The following is a 20239-nucleotide window of genomic DNA, read 5'->3' as shown; positions in this document are numbered from 1 at the left end:
GAAACGGGCAGGAGGGACAAGGAGTGAGGATGAGGGAGAGGATGCTACTGTACCACTCTTGTTAGAATGGCTTTTCACAAGGTTTCTGCTTGAAACACATGCACTGTATTTCAGAAATATGTGTGGACAAAGCAGTTTTCTCGCACACAAATCCATTTGTTTAATTCATGCAAATTTGCCACACTACACACTCGTATTTCACAGGAAATGTGATTTCTTGTTTGCACAGGAAACTTCCGCAGACAGGCTGCAGGCGTCAAAGCAGAAAATGTCCTCTGGGACAGCGGGGAGTAATTCAAGGTTATTACAGTACTATAAAAGTATGAATGGCGAAGGAAATGTATTCCAGCAGGGAACCATCTGCTGGTTTGCTCTTCGTGTATGGAGCTCCCACTGAGGGACAGAGATAGAGAGGATATATGGCAGGAGACGGGCCGACGGAGGGGAAGCTCTCAAGGACAAGACCTGTGGACGCGCTTGACATAAACAACATCAGTCAATGACGGACAGGAAGCAGAGGAAGGGAAAGGAGGCGCGCATGCTCACGTACAATTAATCAGAGCATTATTGCATGTCCTGCTGTGTGTACGGACGTGAGCCGTGAGTTTGCATTGGCAGAGTCGGCTTTGAAGTCAGTTTTGAGCTAATCCCGTCTCCGTTGTGTATTAACCAACGCAGAGGGAGAGCGGAGCAGGCAGAAAAAGGACTGGTCCATCAGGAATACTGATATTGATCTGAGACAGACAAACAGGCAGTTAACCACCACACCCCAACACACTGTTAGCAGTGTCAATAAGAATCGGCCCATCTTAACTGCTGTTCTCTCTTTGTTTAAATAGTCCTTCCTTCGTTTTCTTCAAGTGTGCATGCATGTGTGCTGCTCACCTGTGGCTAAGCTGCACCCCTCTCAGGCTGGTCATGGTTTCTTCCAGGTTCTGTCGAAGGTCCAAAACATTTTGCACGGTTCTCTTCCTCTGGGACTCTGGGTCTGCAAGACACACACACGTGATATTTTTAGAGATGAAGTGCCATGTTGCCTAACTATATATATATATATATATATATATATATACATACATACATATATATTCAAATGAACAAACAGTTATAAGTAATACAATATGAAATACCCTGAACTATGAGATAAGATGACCAATTATTAATTAGCAAATTCATAAATTATGATCATAAGTGTTTCCAATATGCTCAAAACTGACCAGACTGATAATCATGTAACATTATGGCAATATTGTTATATTCATAAAATGTCCAGTCCCTCATGCACCCAGTGGCCAAAAACTGGGATTATATCTAGTCATAACAAAAACCAGAAATTTAAATCTTCAACAGGGGAACAAAACAATGAGACGAGAACAGATGACAGAATAGTGGCAGTGTGAGCAGCACAGTTGTCTCTTTTTTCCAGATGGCAGTGGAGCAAAATTAATGAAATTTGATGGTAGACAGATTTACACATCACATCACATCTGTCTGGATCTGTCTCTCCTTCCTGTTCAACCGACCTCTGTCACAATGCCCTGGTGCCCGCTCATCGCACTCTGCCCCTTTGCCCCTCAACTGTTTGCAAAGCTTTTGTCACTTAAACCCACCAGGGGACCCGATGGCATTTGTTTCACTCCTTCCAAATATAGTATAATCTGCTCAGATTGTGTGTGTGTGTGTGTGTGTGTGTGTGTGCGCGTGCATCTGCTCCCCCAGGGGGTCGAAAGACTTGATTTGATCGAACAAACACTAAAAGATATTCCAAAACATCATCTGCAATGCCAAAACAACTGTGATATACACCTAAACTGCAGCACATGACCTGGCCCTCCTGTTCTTTGGTGTGAGAGTGGATGGTGATAAAAGAGTTACGGTGGTCTATTAGCCCTTGAGGTTCAGTTCAATAGACCATTAGAAATTTGCCAGCTGACCCCTAAATGAGCACAGCTAAAGATTTACAATAGACGAGGGACAAGGTGACACATTTATAAATGAATACTTTCAATAAATAATTCTTCTCAGACAATGACTGTGTATATTTTGGGTCCATCATTTCAAGTGTTTATGTTCTCACCAAATGTTTTAAATGTGTTGCTGATGTTCACCCAGCTTTATGCATAATTGACTTTTCAGTTTCCTTTTTTTCTTTTTTGCTGTGCTCGTGGGATGGCACCATTTGTTGGTTTTCAGTCTGCACCAGTTGACCATTCTCCGTTGAATTTCAAGATGCTTTGACTGTTCCTTTGACTGTTTTGTATTGTAAATTTAAATTGTGTGAGATCAAAATTTAAATGCAGCAGATTACTTTTGTTTATGGCCAAATACTGTAACAAAACTAATGATATTCCCAATCGCCTCAGCTGTACTTTTTGTTTTTGAGGTAACTAGCATGTGATACTACGATGGTTAACATGGTAAACATTATAGCTGCTTCCCGAGTATACGGAGTTACCAAGCTTTGTTACCAAGCTGTGCCTACATACAGTCTCAGAGCTGCTAGGATTTTGTTGGAGACTTCTTAAATATTCAAAAATTAATTCCCTTGACAAATATGGAGCCCGAGTCAATATATTCTGTCTTGAAAAAAGAAAAAATGCAAACACAAATGACCCTGACATCTCACCCCACATTTACAACCACCCCTCCTATGAACCAGTCCAGCTGGCTAGTGAGGAGGTGAAGGCGGAGAGTCCATAATGAACGGGGACGGCAAATCATGAGCTGCCAGAGGTGTCAATCTCAACAACAGCTGCACGCTAAGCACTGTTTTCACGTACCCCTCACGTAAACATGGTGGGACTCCACGCACACGTCGACGTGCTGCAAATGTTTCATGCCAAAAAATATCAAAGATAAATTCAAGCTGTAAATGGATACTTTACAGCTTTAACGTGTTCAGTTTTGTCGTATAAAGAGGTTTAGAGGGGAACAAAGAACCCATGCAACACGTCTGACACACACACACACACACACACACACACGCACACAGGCTTTAATTGGCCGATTTTAATTACCCTAAACGGGAGCTTTGTTTAACATTGGCGTCAAATTGATTAGATACGGTCTGCATGATTGTGCACGCGCCTGTGTGTGCGAGAGACAATGAGTGTCTGTAAAAGACTTCCCGTCCCGCCTCTGCCCTGGCCCCGGTGGTCCCAGCTGGCACAGGGAGGGGGTGTACTGGCAGCAGCAGTGGCGGGGGAATTAGGGATGCAAATATCCCTGTCAGCCCCCCTGCAGCTCCCCTGGGGTAGAGATGAATCACACTAATCTGCTTTAAACTGTGTCCGTAGAAGTGCTCGTGTGCACGTGTTGCGAACTCCACCTGCCTCTTCTCGACACACTCGTGGACACATACTCCACCTCTGAAGAGACTGTGAAACCAGCTGATGAGCCTTTCATAATGGCTCACTCAGACTCTCGAGATGAGAGTCAGCTAATTAGAGGGAGAGTGTTATTGTGAAGAGCACGCATGTACCGCACGTGCAGGACAACGTCTGCATCCTAATGCAAGTGTGCTCTCAGACAGAAAGACAGACTTCAACAAGGCCCAGAGACAAGGCAAGCTGTGGGTGTAAAGGAGGTAAGATAGAGGGTATTCTATTTTCGCATGCTACTGCATAAATGTTCAATGACTATAAAGACAAGCACTGGATTTTTTTTCCCCCCTTATTAATGTGGTCGCAACAGCCCATTAAACAGAATTTCTGGCCACAGAAATTTTAAGGAGCTCGCGTTTGAATCCTCAGGAAGACAAAAGTTTATGCACATTTCTCACAGCACTCAAAACTTGAGGACAAACGCACAAATATATTATTCACTGAAAAAGGATATAGATGACATGTCTGTAAGAAAAACTTACTCAAGCAATAGCAACATGGGTTTGTTGGCGACTAGTTCTACGGGGTAGTGCATGTAGGATTGACTTAAAAAATAAACTACAGTGCCTATGTTTATTCATAATGGAGTACAGTGCAACGGTGTGACTCATGTGCATGGGTTTTTAATAGTTTTAGGACAACAATGGGAGATGAATGACCTATATCAGGCTTTGCATACGCAGGAAATACTTGCCCCGCATTTCTGGTTTTGGTCTTCTAATGGGATTTTTTTTTTTTTTTACAGTAAAATAAATAAAACAAACATTGCCATCTTTATCCTTTAAAAGAAGAGGAAATGATAAGACTGTTGAACGATGTGGACGAATGATGAATAACAGACAAATGCGTGAGAGAACAGCTGTCCACTTGGCTTCCTCTCCCGGTTCACTTGACTCTTCTCTCCATTAGAAAGAAACAATCTCCCCAAAGATACACTAATGGCTCTGTCCTTGCAGAGATAGTCTGCCTTTGTGTGTTTGGGTGGTAAAATCACATCTTCGTTCGACAGCACGGTTTCTGTGTGGTGCACCTTCACCGGCGAGAGCTTCGGTTTTGTGGAATATGAATGAAGGTTTTGAGTAATGGCTCCCGTTTCTATTCTCTCTCCTCTTCCCTCCGGAGTTCATTTGTCCCTGTCCACTTCATGTGTGTGCACATATGTTAGTGCCACTGAAACTCTCCCCGGGCTACACTGCCCCCTTATCACGTGATAGATGGGTGTGGTGGAGCATCACCGGGACTACAACTGTAAAACATCCGTGTTTAGTCTTTTAAATAGTCACACGCTTTCAAAGTGGCTGTTTGTTTGCTGCAAAGACAATCATTACAGCATTCCTGACACGTGATGTAGAAGAAGCGCACAAACAGGATGCTAGTAAAGACTTTGTGGTTTGTGTTATTGTTTTAGCGTCATGCTCTTCTTGAGAATATTTCTATATATCGTTTCTTGATTAATTTTTGTTGTTGTTGATGACAATCGAGTCTAATTCTCTCATTCCTCGTTTTCTCTCTTCTGCCGTACCCCGTCTCCACTCAGCCTCGCACCACTGCCCTCAGCTGACCTCAGAAAGTTTGCAAAACAGGAAGCATTACAACATTCAGCCATTTCTGCACATCTGGACAATGCGGACAAACACGCGCTAATGCACCCAAATGTGGACACGCACAACACAGTCCATCCATTTCACCGAGATGGTTCAACAGGATATTAGAGCCCTTGAAGATCGTATCCGTTATGTGCCTTGAACGCTTAATGAGCACTATATTGCATCTGCATACAAGAAATTTGAGCAGTTGTTTGTTCAAATATACAGCGATCGTCACAGATTAGTTTAACAATGTACATATGTGAGAAAGAGAAAGAAACAGAGCAGTTGTCAGTCAGGGTTGGGAGCAGCTGACTGCGTTGAATCCATTTAAAACTGGAAAGGCCTTGTGCAAGAGTAGATTCCGTAACAGGGACATAGAGGATGAGCAACACACTGACTGCCAAAGATAAGCAGTCGGTGATTTGTGAATTATCACAAATTTACTCTGTGCAGCATTTGGGACAGAGTTAAAATCACCACCATCACTCTCCTATACTCTCAGCCCAGTGCTCCTTCCCCCAGAAAACCTGGCTCACTAAATACTGTTGAATATTTCAGTTGCATCTCGTGTGCTTCCTGTGTACATTTGAAAACTTCCAGCTTGAATCCAAAACTGAAAGAAATCTAAACACAGAAATGCATCACATACACACATTCATGCAAGCGCACACCCACACACTTACAGAGCTAAGGCAGACCATAAAGTTTGACAATGTTTGTGATTATTTTTTGTTCGAGAGAGTTGTTTCCTGTGGAACTGTGGTTTGTGATCTAGGTCTTTAAACGCAGCTGTAGCTCTGCTCACACATGTCAGACAGTCTGCTCGCTGTGGGTGAGACGGTAGGAGTGATGACAGCGAGCATTCGCACACGGACAGAATCAAACAGTCAGATAGCTTCGAAACAGATTTCTTTTCAACGTGATTCAATCAATCAATCAGAAAAATGGTGAAAAATCAACACAGTTAACCTAATCTTTTCCACTAAACTTTGGTTCTCTTTACTTTGGTTGACTTTGCAAGAATTCTCAGGAAAAAATTGGAATGTTCGGCCACAACTCAAAGTAATTTTGAAAGGTAAAATTGAGACTAACTATGTTAATGTATTGAAAGTACATAAAACAGACTTGATTATTGTCATGTCTAAACTATTACATCGACACACAATTTTTCTGGAACCTCGGTTAGAAAGATGTTTATGAATAAAACAATGTGATATCCAGTAAGCCATATACCGGATTTATCAAGATACTTAATACCTATAAATTCAGTATTGTCATGAAGCAGCCTGAGAAAACCAGAAATATTGAAAGGGAGCATGGCGTCAGTTGAAAGATTATTACTCAACTCTCGCTGTATTTTCCAAGTGTTTGTACTGTGTTACTGTTTGTTTACAGGACATCTGGGGCTTCAGGCCTCACCTCTCCCTCACTCAATTTAGTTTCAAAGCCGCAGCGCTGCAGCGGGACTGTGCTCACAAATTCTGTTTCCAATCAAGCCTGACAAACTTCCATATCTGACTTCGGAGATCTGATAAGAGCATAAATCAGTTTTACGCATCCGTGCATGAATGGGCGATAAAATAAAGAAAGAAAAGAAATCTCAAGGCCGACAGTACTGTTTATTCGCAGTTCAACTAGTAGGACCAGAGGAGGTGTTTACGAAAAGCTGCTCCAATAACGTCTCTGTTTGCTCCTCATTGCCGTTTCACCATCGATTCTGCATCCGCATTATAACGGGTGTGAGCTAACCGCAACGCTATCATAAGACACAGTCAGATGTATGTTTGTGTGTGTTTGTGTGTATGTGTGTGTTTGTGCGTAAGTACAACAGCAGCTAGAACATGCAAACAGCTACAATGGGCACTTTCATCTGAGGCCCTCCAAAAGAAGACAAATCGCACAGAAATAGAACAGAAATAGATGAAAACAAAAGTATTCCTCATCACAAGGCGGCCTACATTACTCTCGTTCTGTCTTTATCCCTCTCTCGGACTCACAAACACACAGACATTAAAGTATTATGTATATCTTTAACGGCACACAACAGATTTCTGGTAAGATTATTTAGAAAAATACATGAACCAAAGATAGAATCATCAGCAGCAGTGGTTCTGAAAACTTACAGTCCCTGAAATGTGATGTTGTTTACATGAAAAATGGGCATGTATAGTATTATTGGGCCTGACTAGATAATTTCCTCATCTGTCTTCTTTTGTTTATCATGATATCTAATATCTATAAGTTAAGAATTTGCTTGGCTTTTTCATCCTGTCTCAAATTAATGGCAATTTTCATAACAATTTTCATGGTAGGTAATTTCAGTGGAAGTGTGAGTGCTCCAGCCACATCAATAAACACTTTAAAGAACTTTCATGCATCAATATCACAGAAGTAAAAAAAATAAAAAATACAGCTCTGCGACTGTCATACTGATGCCTGGAAAATGTACAGAAAACAGTAAATTATACATTATATAATCTAAACAGCATAATAACTCGCTTGAAGTGTGTGTGTGTGTGTGTGTGTGTGTGTGTGTGTGTGCGTGTGTGTGTGTGTCTGTGTTGTCTAAGAGCTGATGGGACAAAAACACAGAGTACTAATATGATTTCGGAGGAAGACGGCAGGAAGCAGACAGCACTAATGCAATGGCTCCTGCATTAAGTCCTTAGAGACCGACCACAAGGCACTGTAAACGTACACGCACGCACGCATACATACGCAGGGAGACAAATGCATAATCATCCACGCATTCATATGTGTAAACACTCTTCCCATGCACCAGCACTCCTGGTGATAAAATCCCTGTCACATAAAAAGATGTACACCTCCTGATATATTTTACCAGAAATATCCTCTCTGTTGTCTGACTGGTGACAGAGCGCTGCTACCCACAAGTCACATCAGAGTTGAAAGAGAGGAAGAGAGGAAGGAGAGAGAGAGAGAGAGAGAGAGAGAGAGAGAGAGAGAGAGAGAGAGAGAGAATTGGAATGATGCTTCCATTCCTCGCTTTCCTTGGGCGTTTGTTTTGAATTCGACTTGTCACCAGCTCCTCGATGGGAGGATGACTGCCCTGAATCCTTCAGTCAAGGGAAGCTCGGGGTAGAACCAGGCGCTCTGTCCACACCCGCATCACATTAGAGACTCAGCACTATGATCACAATGCAGCATGGACGGAGTATTACGAATACCCTGCCACGGCCAAGAGGATGAATACTCTTCATAGAGCAGAGACGGGACAGGATATCAGTGACCGAATGTGCATGTGTGAGCATGTGTGAGCTTTGAAAGATGCAGTGCTTTGTTGTTATTTCCTGCAGCGCGGTTACGTTCTCTTGAACAGCCTGGTGTGTGTGTGTGTGTATCTCTTCTTTTTAAGGCTTTGTCGATTCCTCTGTAGGGTTTATTGTTCCACAGACAGCTGACGAGAACGCAGGAGAAACCATCGGCCGCACCAACACGCCCACGTACACGCACACGATTCAATGTCACACTAAAATAACAAGCATGCTGGTATATGGCCGATGCTGCCTTCATGAGCTTTCATGTGTCAGAGTTGTATTTAGCTCTCTCAGGCGGAGCCTTCATCATCACGAGCGACACAGTCCCCCAGTTTCTACAACTAATTCAGCTCAACACCATAAATCCACACAACATTTCCAATCTTCTAAAACTAAATCTATATTCTCTATCTGATCCTTTATAAAGTAAAATACCCCTAAATACACAAATCTCTATCCAAACAGATGTCCTTTGGGCTTTAATCTGTAATTCAGTTTAGTCTTGGTGGCTGGCCTTTTCCACGGTGATGGATCCGTGATTAGTGGACCGGCGGCTGAATCTTCTCATTATCTTTATGCGCGGCCTAATCTGGATGCTTGCTGGTGTCTTTAGACTGGATCCTCTCTAAACCATGCCTGCCCCATGCTGGGAGAGGCTACTGCTTTAGGGAGCTTACCCTCTCCCGCACACCTCATTATGGGCGCTGGATGGGACCAGGAGGTGTCATTAGTGGCAGACATCTGAGGTGCAGTCTATGCAATATGTGCTTTACAAGGTGCCATTCATTGAACCATCAAAATGTTATGAATAGAGTTTTCTTCTTCGGCGTTAATATCGCACAAGAAAGCTAATACTGCCAACAAGCCATATCTTGTAATTCATGCTGCATTTGGAAGAATTACTGCTGAATGTCCAGAGCTGCTCCTTGTTGACACACAAGTCAAGTAATTCTCAAAATCCAATTAGTGAAAAGCTCTTCATCACTCAGTCGTTAAACATGTACTGTATGTCCGATTAAAGTAAAACAGATATTACTCACAATAATCCTAAATCACCCCACGAGACAAACTTAAAAGGCCTAACCTAACCTAATTGACCTCTTCCACGTGTGTGTGTGTGTGTGTGTGTGTGTGTGTGTGGGTGGTTGTGTGTATGTGTAATAGCTGATTAAACATCCCAATTGAACTTCCTTCGCCTTTTTAATTATCTGCCCACTACTGTAGCCTCATCCCCACAAGACATTGGCCCAGTGCATGCTGTTGGCTGCAACATGACATGTACAAGCATGTATTTTACCCCTAGTAACCAACAGCTAACATGCATGTAGCTTCAGGTACAGAATTAAGGCTTTATCCAAGTTAAGGTAGATTCATCATCATATACAGTATAGCACCATGCTGTACGGGGACACATTGCTGTCATGTGTATGTACTGTAAGGGGAGAAGGTGGCACTGTGTATGGGAAAAGGGAGAAGTGGATCTCTGGGAAAGATCCATTGAACATTCATAATCTATCTTCCTATGACAGAGGGAGCACGGAGCAGGAACCAATTAGCCGAGCGTCCCATCGGAAATGGAGAAGCATATACGATAAAGGATGAGCCCATAGCTGCAAGCTGCGGGGCAAGTTACAATTAACCTCTCCCGAACACACACACGTGCACGCACACGCACACACACACACACACACACACACACACACACACACACACACACACACACACACACACACACACACACACACACACACACACACACACACACACACACACACACACACACACACACACACACACACACAACTAATCCATTTACCTGCTGTGGTTTCTATGATAAACCTCTGGCAGGTTGTGGTAGACAAAAATGACCCAAAGCTACATTGGGTCACCAGGGACGCCAGATAGAAATTTAGGTCACTGGCTGTTACCTTTATTTCACTCCAGTGTTTTCTCTTTCTTGTAGTCTGCTGTCTTCCTCTCGCTCCTTCTCGCGTTCTCTCTCTCTCTCTCATTTATCTCCCTTCGTGAATAAAATCACGCCCTTCCACTTTTCTTCCATTAATCTCTTTTCTCACTTTATTTTCCCCTCCTCCCTACCTGGCTGCCTGACGTAGGTGTGGCTAGCAACATCACGACAAGGTCACGCACACACACGTGCCCACACATGCACACACGCGCATGAACACACACAAACACACACACTAAAAACCGCTGGGGCAAGGTCACACAAGCTGTGATCTGGGGCTGAGTTGCAAGAGACAAGCTGGTGAAGAGAGAGCGAAAGAGAAAAAGAGAGAGAAATAACTTGAGGAGGAAGACAGAGAGACAGAGAGAGGGATGATGTGAGACGGAAAAATTATTTCTTTATATCAAGCCAGACATAACGCCCTGCTTCACTCTCACCATCTCCCTTGCCCTCTGATGCTATCTGCTCCTGCCGGGAGGGAGGGGATAGAAAGAGACATGAGCGACAGACAGAAGCAGGGAAGAGGCACACTGTGTGCAAGTGTGTGTGCGTGTGTGCGTGTGTGTATGAATGAATAATGGATGATAGGTGCAGATTCAGACCATGTTTTACCTGTTAGACACAACAACTGAAACTTTGGCTCTACAGTGTGGCCTGGTGTTGTTGCCCCCCATGTGTGTGAGACACTGCGTCTTTACGGAGGCATGTGTGTGCACATGGTAGCTCACTACTAACTACCTGCCCATGCCACTACCCCCTCAGATTCCCCTCTCTCCTCCCACACGTTGCCCCCGGTAACAGGCGGAGGAGGTGGGGAGGTGGTGGGGGGGGTGGATAGTGACCATCTGTCAGTGGCCCACAGATCAATGGGACTAGAGGGGAGGAGGGAGGCAGGGAAGGGGTGAGGTGGAGGGATGAGAGTGTGGAGCGAGGCTAAATATGTGGCCCACTGTGACCCAGAGCCTGGCTCAATATGCGGCCGATTTATTTACCGAGCGAAAACACACACCCCGCCAGTCCCCACTCACACGGCCTTTATTAACGAATGGCTGATTTTTTTTTTGCTGTGAGCCAGGAGATGCTTGGACTGCAGTACTGATATGAAACACACACACACACACACACGTGTGGATGCTTTCCATTTTAGAGTTTGCTCCCACGCCGCCAGAACTGTAGGTGTAGAAGAGCGTGTGAGAGAAAAAAAAACTGACAGATAGAGTTTTAAACAGAAAGTGAGAGGGAGGTATTTAACGGGTTAATCTATATCCGGTTCACTGTGGCAGTGGGTCAGATGAGACTGGGACAAAACACTCCAGCGCTACCAAATGAATCAACAACAAAATAATGTCAGCCCCGTGGAAATGCTTACTTCAGCCGCTTCTCTCTCTCTCACACACACACACACACACACACACACACACACACACACACACACACACACACACACACACACACACACACACACACACACACACACACACACACACACACACACACACACACACACACACACACACACACACACACACCTGAGCAAATACATGCAAGATCATATCGATTTTGGTCAAATTTTGCTCGTATGAACGAGGGAGACTGTTGCCACCGACAGAGCCAGGGCTCTCACCATCTTGTGGTGAAAAGCACTTAGAAAAACACACTGACATTAGGCGCTGCTGCAATAGAGACTGAACTCATTTAAAATTCACTGTGGACGCTGCGAGGGCTGGAGGGAACAGTTTGGGTGTGGAGTAAAGAGCAGAGAGGATGTTGTGTGTGAGCCTCGTAAGTTGTATAGAGTAGGAATCCTGTACGTTGTAGTGCAAAACAGTGGTAGAAAAATCACAGACTCACCAAGCATTTGGCTGAAGAGCAACTGCTCCAGGTCTCCCAGCACCGTCACCACTAACTCAGGGTCCACCTTCAGGAAGCTCTTGTCGTCTTCCCCCTCTATCCCTTTCCCCTCTTTCTTTTCCTCCGTCGACAGAGATGCAGATCTCCTCTTGTCCCCTGGCTTCTTGCCATTAGTCCCAGCGCTCCCAGCTCCATTGGAGGTAGCATTAATTGGGTGGTCAGCAGGGTCTATGTCCGCACTCTGGCCCACCTCAGAAGCCTTGCTGATGGGCTTGACCTCGGCATAAGGTCCCCGCGGTTTGCCAGGGGCAGGGATTCGACTTCGCTTGCCGGTGTTGGGAGTCACACCTGGGGAGCAGAGAGGTTTGGGTTTTCCCTGGAAGAGAGACTGTTCTGACTTTGAAAGGGTGCGGGAGAGCGGCGGTCTCCCACCCCCAGCCTGTCCTGTTTTAGTCTGTCCTGCTTTGTCGGTGCCAGCGCCGGGCCGGTTTGTGAGATCGTTCCACCGCGGAGACTGGTACAGGTGCAGCTTCTTCTCGGCATCAGTGAGCACAGACAAGTTGCCGAGTGATCGCTGCTTGCGGAGACCAGATGGATTGGGGACTGGAATTGGGATAGAACCAGGGGAGGGCCGGTAAACCTTGAGCTCTGACCCGGAGGGACGTGACGGCCCCTGGGGCAGAGCAGAGGGCTTGGGCGGGGGCTTCCGAGAGGCCATGGCCTGCGCTGAGGTATCCTGGCAGGAGACAGCGGCAGACCTGAGGTTCAGCTCCCTGGGCATAGCCGTCATGCTAAGGTTAGCCACATTAGCCTCCAGCATCCCCCCTGCAGAGAGCCAAGCAAGAGCATCAGTGTCACACTCGGAAATACAAACTGTCAGATTGAAGAAAAGAAAAATGGAGGTAAAAGGTGAGAAAGAGAGGTGAGAAAAAACAAACAATACAGCACTGTCTGGTTTGTTCTGCCTCCTTGGCCTCCCTGTCCCCACTGGGTCCAGACTGAGCCAGACTCCCCACTGTGAGAGACTGTGGGTTCACCACTCTGTTGAAAATGATGTGTGGCAGTAGCAGTCACCCTTACCCACTGCTGGTAATCCATGGGTCTGCAGCAGATCAGTGTCTAGAGCCTCTGAATCCGCTCGTTCACTGCGTGTCTGCGGCGTCCTCTGTGCCACATAGATGACAAAAGCGCCACTGGAATGAAACACAGCACTGACCAGCCTCCTCCTCTGCCTCTCGCTCGCTCTGTATTCCCTCCTGCTCGCCAGGCAAGCAGCAGCCGACTGACAGGAGAAACAGTCGCCGCCGCTGCAGCAGCAGCAGCAACATCCCCCCTCCTCCTCTCTCTCTCTCTCTCTCTCTCTCTCTCTCTCTCTGTCCTCCCTCCGCCTCTCGCTTACTCACTGGTTGGCTCACTCTACCCCCGCTGGCTCAATCACCCTCCCTCATCTCCTCCTGCCTCTTTCCTTCCCTCCTTCTTTCTTGTAGTCTCTCGCTCTCTCTCCTCCCACTGGCTGCTCTCTCTCTCTCTCTCTCTCTCTCTCTCAAACACACACAGCAGATGCTGTGTTTTGCTGCACACCAGTGAGTGTGAACATACGGGCTTGACGATAAATTACCATCATCTTGTATGAATTGAGTTCTTCCCTGTTTCCATGTTACAACAACAGCTCTCTCTCTCTCTCTCTCTTTTTACACCATTTCCAAGACTTCTCTTAATAAATCTCGCTTCCCTTTTAATCTCCTTGTTTTTCCCGCGTTATTATTCCCTTTTTCTATAAGAAAGAAAGAAAGACTTATCCTGGATGTCAAATACTGGAGTCAGAATAAAGACCTCCTGCCCAGCCACACACACACACACACACACACACACACGCACACACACGCACATCCAATCTTTCATAATCACATTAGCTGCTCTATTCATCCATTGACATTTGGAATTTAGTCCAAATCACAAGAGGCCCACCCTTGATTAAGCTCATTCAAATTATCTGAAAACTGTCCATGACTGCAGGATCCGCTTGGGAGAGAAGAACAGGACACACATTAACTAGTCCCTGAGACACAATGGGATGGGTCAGACACTAACAATGCTTCAATATGTAGGCAACAGAACTCAAATGATCATTATAAACCCCCACCTGCCTCATATTTCCTCTCCACTCATCGCCATCACCCTTTTCTCTCTTTCTCTCTCTCACTCTCTTCCTTCCTTCCTTCCTTCCTTGGATCCTTGGAGCCGTCTTTATGGTTAAAACTGTTACGTTTGCTTGGTATAGATTCATTACAGTGACAATCCACCCATAAGCACAAATCATTATGATACTTCAGTGGTTTAAAACAAGCGCACATGTATATGTGTGGCTGTTTAAATGAACGTTGGTGTCTATATTTTTTTCTAATCCGCCCCTGCATGCGTATGAATGTGTGTGCATGGGTCTGTCTCTATGAGTGTGTCACATTGATGAGACAGTTCCCAGAGAAGCCCCAGCACCCGTCCAGGGACCACGGTTAACTCTGGCACGTTCGGCTGTACGTCATCTCATCGCTCTGGCCATCCCAACCCATCCCATCCCAGTTGGCGCGGCTGACTTTTCCATTCTCTCCCTCATCATCCTCTTTATTAATTCCCTTGTTTCACCATTATCATTATCAACACCATCCCTGTCCAACCAGGATCCCTGGCTTAAAATACCTTGGACGATCTATTCCTGTAATTCCTCCCAACAGAGGGCTGGCAGGCGATCCGATAAGAGGACGATGGCGTAATTTCTCATCTAACCTTTATTTCCATTAGAGGTAATCATGATGACAGGGCATAAAATGAATTCTAAGACTATTATACCTCATTACCAATCGATGCTACTGTTAGCTGTACAATTTCTTTTTGTGTATTAATGCATCCTGTATGCACACAGGTATTGTCGGTAGTACTGTTTGCGCACCATTAGTGCACCTCACTTTCTCTTGTATGCAATCAGCCAAAGCCTGCAGCTATGATGATATCAGGCTTCAAACTGTTGGGAGTATGTTTCAGACAAGCAGCCTTTTGGGCTACTGCCCATTTTCTATTCCGTTTGCATAAATCGGTAAAGTCTACACCAGAGAGAAAACAAACAATGTCCTGTTTGCTCACATTCTACTCCCAGCACTACAGAAGCACGTTTTAAAACGGCTCACTTTTCAACAGTAACCAAACTGGCGCCAGTTGAACTTAAAAATGACAACGACACACATGGCGACAACGCCACATCCATCTGGCCTCGAATGAGTGTGTGTGTGTGTGTGTGTGTGTGTGTGTAATACAGGAGCTGAGTGGCAGACAAAAACATAGACATACGTTAGCTGTTTTATTGTGTAAAGGCTGAAGCCATTAATTCAAAGCAGCCAGCTTTAATAAAGGGCCAATGTTGAGAGGGTCATGCCACACCGAGGCCAGAGCTGTGTGGTGACAGTTATGGGGGCTCTGGGGGCTGGTCTGCGGGGGTAAGGGGTGTAATTTAAGGCTAATAGGTGCTGTACCTCAGCTCTTATACCTCCCTGATGAGGGATTAAGGTTAGTCAAACGAGAGTGACTGCATACAAGGCGGGTCTGTGTGGCACGCAGATGCAAGAGGGGCAAAGACGCACGTACTTTGACTTGAAAACACATAGACACACAGGTAAAGTGTGTGTTGGCAGCACACAGCTACTTGTTTGTCCCAGTGCTCGTCTCTCCGGCTCCACGGTCTAATCACTTTAATATATGGCTGATGTAAACATGCAGTACACTCTCTCCCACTCTTTCTCAGTCTCTCACTCCACACACACACACACACACACACACACACACACACACACACACACACACACACACACACACACACACACACACACACACACACACACACACACACACACACACACACACACACACACACACACACACACACACACACACACACACACACGGCAGGGTGTCCGACTGACCTGAGCAATCTGGCCTGACATCAGACAAGCTGGCAGTTTCAGAGCGTGGTGAGTGCCACCACTCAGCATTAATCTACACATTCAGCACTTAGCAAGCTGTGTGTGTGTGTGTGTGTGTGTGTGTGTGTGTGTGTGTGTGTGTGTGTGTGTGTGTGTGTGTGTGTGTGTGTGTGTTTGTGTGAAAATGTTTGTGGCCTGATGACTGTGGCTCGAGCCTTGGGGAAATTTGCTACGATGATGGGCAAACAGTTCCAGACACACATAAAGACACTTTTAAGCAAAGGTTAGCAAAGGTGAGAGCGACAGGTAGACAGAGATGTAGGGATGAATGGATAGATAGAAAACACAGAGTGAAATAGAAGGCAGACATACAGACAGACAGACAGACAGACAGGCAGACAGACAGGCAGACAGGCAGACAGACAGACAGACAGACAGACAGACAGACAGGCAGACAGACAGGCAGGCAGACAGGAAGGCAGGCAAAGTACTGAATGTCTCAGTACTTTGCATGAGTATATTTGCCCTAGCATCTTTGAACAGTCTGGAACAGATTCACCACTATATTTCTACAGAGCAGTGATGTAGCCAGTTGGACACACACAGACACTTTGTGGCACATTATATGCATGTTTACCAGGTTACACGAGGTCTCCAGCTTTGAAAGGAAAAGTACTGTGAGCGAAGAGGAAAGCATTGCTGCTTTGGATGGAACTAATTGTATCAGCGCGACTTAAAATTTTAAAGGAATGGTTCCCTTTCGACTAAGCAGATGGCATGCGTTCTCACTTTCACCCTCTCCCTGTGTCTCCACGTCACTCACTCCCTCTTGGTTCCTCCTGTTTTGCCTTTTGTGAGAAGAAGAAAGTGACGAGAGAGAGTGTGACTGAGAATAGAAGATGGAGAAACAGTCGGAGCTTGCAGGGCAGCAGACACCATGAGTAAGCCCACTGGACGCTGTACTTGTGAGGAGATATTTTTGAAAGAATCTGAAGTTATAACAAGGAAAACAAGGCAACGAGGAAAGTGAGAGGAGGAGGAGGAAGAGGATGGGCTGAGGAAGGATCTCTGTATGTGTGCCAGAGGAGCAGAGGAAGCCTGTAAGACAGAGAGGGGATATCCTGCCTCACCACTCCTGCTACGTTTGCTTATGTCCGCTAACAGACTAACGCATGGGGTCCACAGGACACAGGGGAGAATGCCAGAGCATGACACACACATTGACAAGGGAAGGCTCACAGTCACACACGCTGGTAGCACACCAACACAATGACATGACTACTAACGTCCTGTTTACACACCAATCACTGAGAGAGCAATCGTATACATACAGTATGCGGCTTCCTAGAACTGAGTCAAAAATGTGTGTGTGAATGAGAGACGGAGTTTGTCCACAATGACGGCTCTCTGGTGGTCTCACTCAGTGCTGATGATGCACAGCATGACTCATTGGCTGAGGCATTTGGGCAATTCGGCCACTTAAAGACTATCCATGACAATAGTTTGCCCGTATTAGTCATTCTAACTCCTGATCCCACAGGCCCGGTGCGAATCATGAATCACACACAGCTGAGAGCACGACCGGAGAATCTCAAAGTAAGTGCGAGGGGGGAAAAGCAATTTGTTAGTGTGGACTTTGTGGACGATCCCTTGCAGATGCAACAGTGTTGACATTCTCAGCACACTTCCCGAGGGTATCCCACAATGCTGTGCAGCACAGGCCGGTTGCTTGGTTACAGCTTGGTGTGCATACAGCTGGAAAGATGGAAATCATCAACATGTGTAAGTGTGTTCTCTTGTGTTACTGTGCTCCTGTCAATTGAAAAAATGACAGCTCCGAACATATGTACAATGTCAAGTCACATATGATAAATATATAAATTGATAATCAGAAAAACATCAGGAATCTCCTTCCTCAATGTACATGCCCATGTGAGTGTGCGCTTGACTCTTCATGGGTTATTAATTTGACAGATATATATCTCTGTGAGTTCATTCCTGTGTGTGTGTGTGTGTGTGTGTGTGTGTGTGTTCCCACAGAGTCACAGAGAAGTTGCACACATGACTGACTCTATAACTCGACTCCCTACATTGGGAGTCACCCCAGAGGTCAAAAAGGATCTTATGTGTGTGCACTCGTTCACCCATTCCTCAATTCACCCTTCTCCCTCCTATCTCTCCCTCCTCCATCTCACGTTCTGTGTCATGAAGCCGTTACTTTCCACCTCGAACATCGTAGGGAAATTTCCCAGGGAGGAGCTGGCACATCGGTCAGTGTGTCAGACAAATGGGGGAATAAGGAGCTTCTCTGTGAGACATTTCATTTCATGTAATGAAATGCACCTTTCTATGAAACCCTTACATAAAGATCTGGGCCTCTGCTTCTGTTGTCCTGGCAATGGACCACAGAACGTGTCACAGGTCAAAGTCAGGGTCAAATATAGAGCAGATCATGACATTAAATAAAATAGTGATTACAGCCCCACTCCTGGGGATGAGCAAGGCCATAATCTAGTTCCCGCTTATGTCTGATCATCTTCCCGAAAGCTACTAATCCACTCATCACTGTCGAATGCCAAATCGGCATATGTCTCTCTGATTAGATTGGCCAAAGAGGATTATGCGCTGTCTAAGAGTAGATGCAGCCTGGGGTTGGTCAAACGCTATTCACTAAACTATCCAGGGGCATTAAAGAGATGGCGAACATGAAATTTAAATAAATTGCAAGCTGATTCCAAGCCTTCATTACTAAAGATTTTTGCCTTTTATCTGCCTAAAGGTAAATGGCACAAGCGTGTTTCTACATTTAGTTCTCTGTGAGGAGGGGTGTCTGCCGGACAAGGTTGGCCTGCATGTTGATTAAAGGTCAACATCATCTGTATCTCTTATCCATGGTCTTTTATATTGTATATGTTAATATTATATTAAAGGTAAGTATTTATTCTGTGTATCCAGTCAATGTGAAACTGCTTATGAATTTGGCTTTGTATTTGTCTGTCAACCTGAGCAAAGTAAACATGTAAACTTTCAATAATGTCTAGATTGAGTTAATCTAATAATTTGCACAAAAATTCGATATACGCACTGGACTCACTTTACAACACAGGACACATATAGTGAAAGTTTGCCATAATAGTATGTACTAATGTAGTCCTACTGCTGTTGAAACAGCTCCAGAGGGGTGTATCTGTCATCTCGCTGGCCTGTTCAGGACGGTCTCATCCAGTGTGTGGGAGACAGTCCTGGAAGCTCCCAGAGAAAAGCTCGGGGAAGTGCCTGTGGTTGAGCACTAACTGGTTGGTTTTGCAAATGTCTGTTTTACTGCCCCACCTCCATTAAACTGCAGCACACGGATGCTTCCCTGTACTATATACTGTAGCCTATACCCTCATTGATATAAATGCCGTGGTTGAAATCTGAGAAACACCTGCCAGCATAACGCAAACACAATTCAACAACATGCCGAGCTTTAGCCTCCAAAATGATCATAAAGTGGAATTAAAACCTCTCTAAAACAGTTTCAATGTTAAAACCGTCAAGGTGGGAGGATTATTAAATGTTGGACTGCGTTAGTTTTAGGTAGTTTATGTTTAATTAATGAATGGGACCATTGTAACATTCAGGCTCATGGACAATAAAATTGTCTCTCCTTGAGAAATTCACAGTGAAATCTGTGCTGCAGACTGTGTTGGAGGTAGCATGCCTAATCATTTCAAAAATAACATCTCTTAAAGCACAATTTTGTTTTGTTTCTTTAAATGTCAAATGTGTCAGATGATGAGAGAGAAACAGAGAGAGAGAGAGAGAGAGGGAGAGAGAGGGAGAGAGAGAGAGAGACCTAACAGATTTTGAGCGTCCGTAAGGAATATCAGGCCATATACCCTCACCGGGAGATGGAAAGTAATACACAGTCCACATCACATTTATCTTTCAAACACCATCTGTTTACGGTCACACACACACACACACACACACAAGCTCGGACACAAGTACACCTCTCCAGAGAGCGACGAGGTCAGGAGGTCTGTGGCGTAATTGAAACACCACATGGTGCCACAGTCACTTTAAATGCCCGGGTCTTCGTTAGGGTTTCAGATAGAAACATGTAAGAGCTGATTATGTTACTGCTGATTCAATCTGAGTGAATGAGAGCATATGGAAAACATTCAGTTTGGGGAAATCTACTCCTTCACCATAGCCA

At 45.1% G+C, this 20239-nt stretch overlaps 1 protein-coding gene across 12 annotated transcripts in view; it reads right to left on the bottom strand.

Moving 5' to 3' along the window:
- LOC118316684 (neuron navigator 1-like) overlaps positions 1 to 20239 on the bottom strand; it is an 80221-nt gene that overhangs the window by 48427 nt on the left and 11555 nt on the right. For 11 of the 12 annotated variants that reach the window (XM_047330968.1, XM_047330969.1, XM_047330970.1 and 8 more), the window contains exons 5-6: positions 12068 to 12892; positions 886 to 988 (exon numbers count right to left, since the gene is read on the bottom strand). In XM_047330968.1, coding sequence (XP_047186924.1) covers positions 886 to 988; positions 12068 to 12892 — 928 coding nt within the window. Of the gene's footprint in view, positions 1 to 885; positions 989 to 12067; positions 12893 to 13147; positions 13421 to 20239 lie in introns of those variants that run through there. The other variant, XM_047330977.1, reaches the window with a different exon arrangement.

This window comes from Scophthalmus maximus, chromosome 3 (genome assembly GCF_022379125.1).
Source record: "Scophthalmus maximus strain ysfricsl-2021 chromosome 3, ASM2237912v1, whole genome shotgun sequence".
Taxonomy (NCBI): Eukaryota; Metazoa; Chordata; class Actinopteri; order Pleuronectiformes; family Scophthalmidae; genus Scophthalmus; species Scophthalmus maximus.
This window is presented reverse-complemented; position numbering and strand designations above follow the sequence as displayed.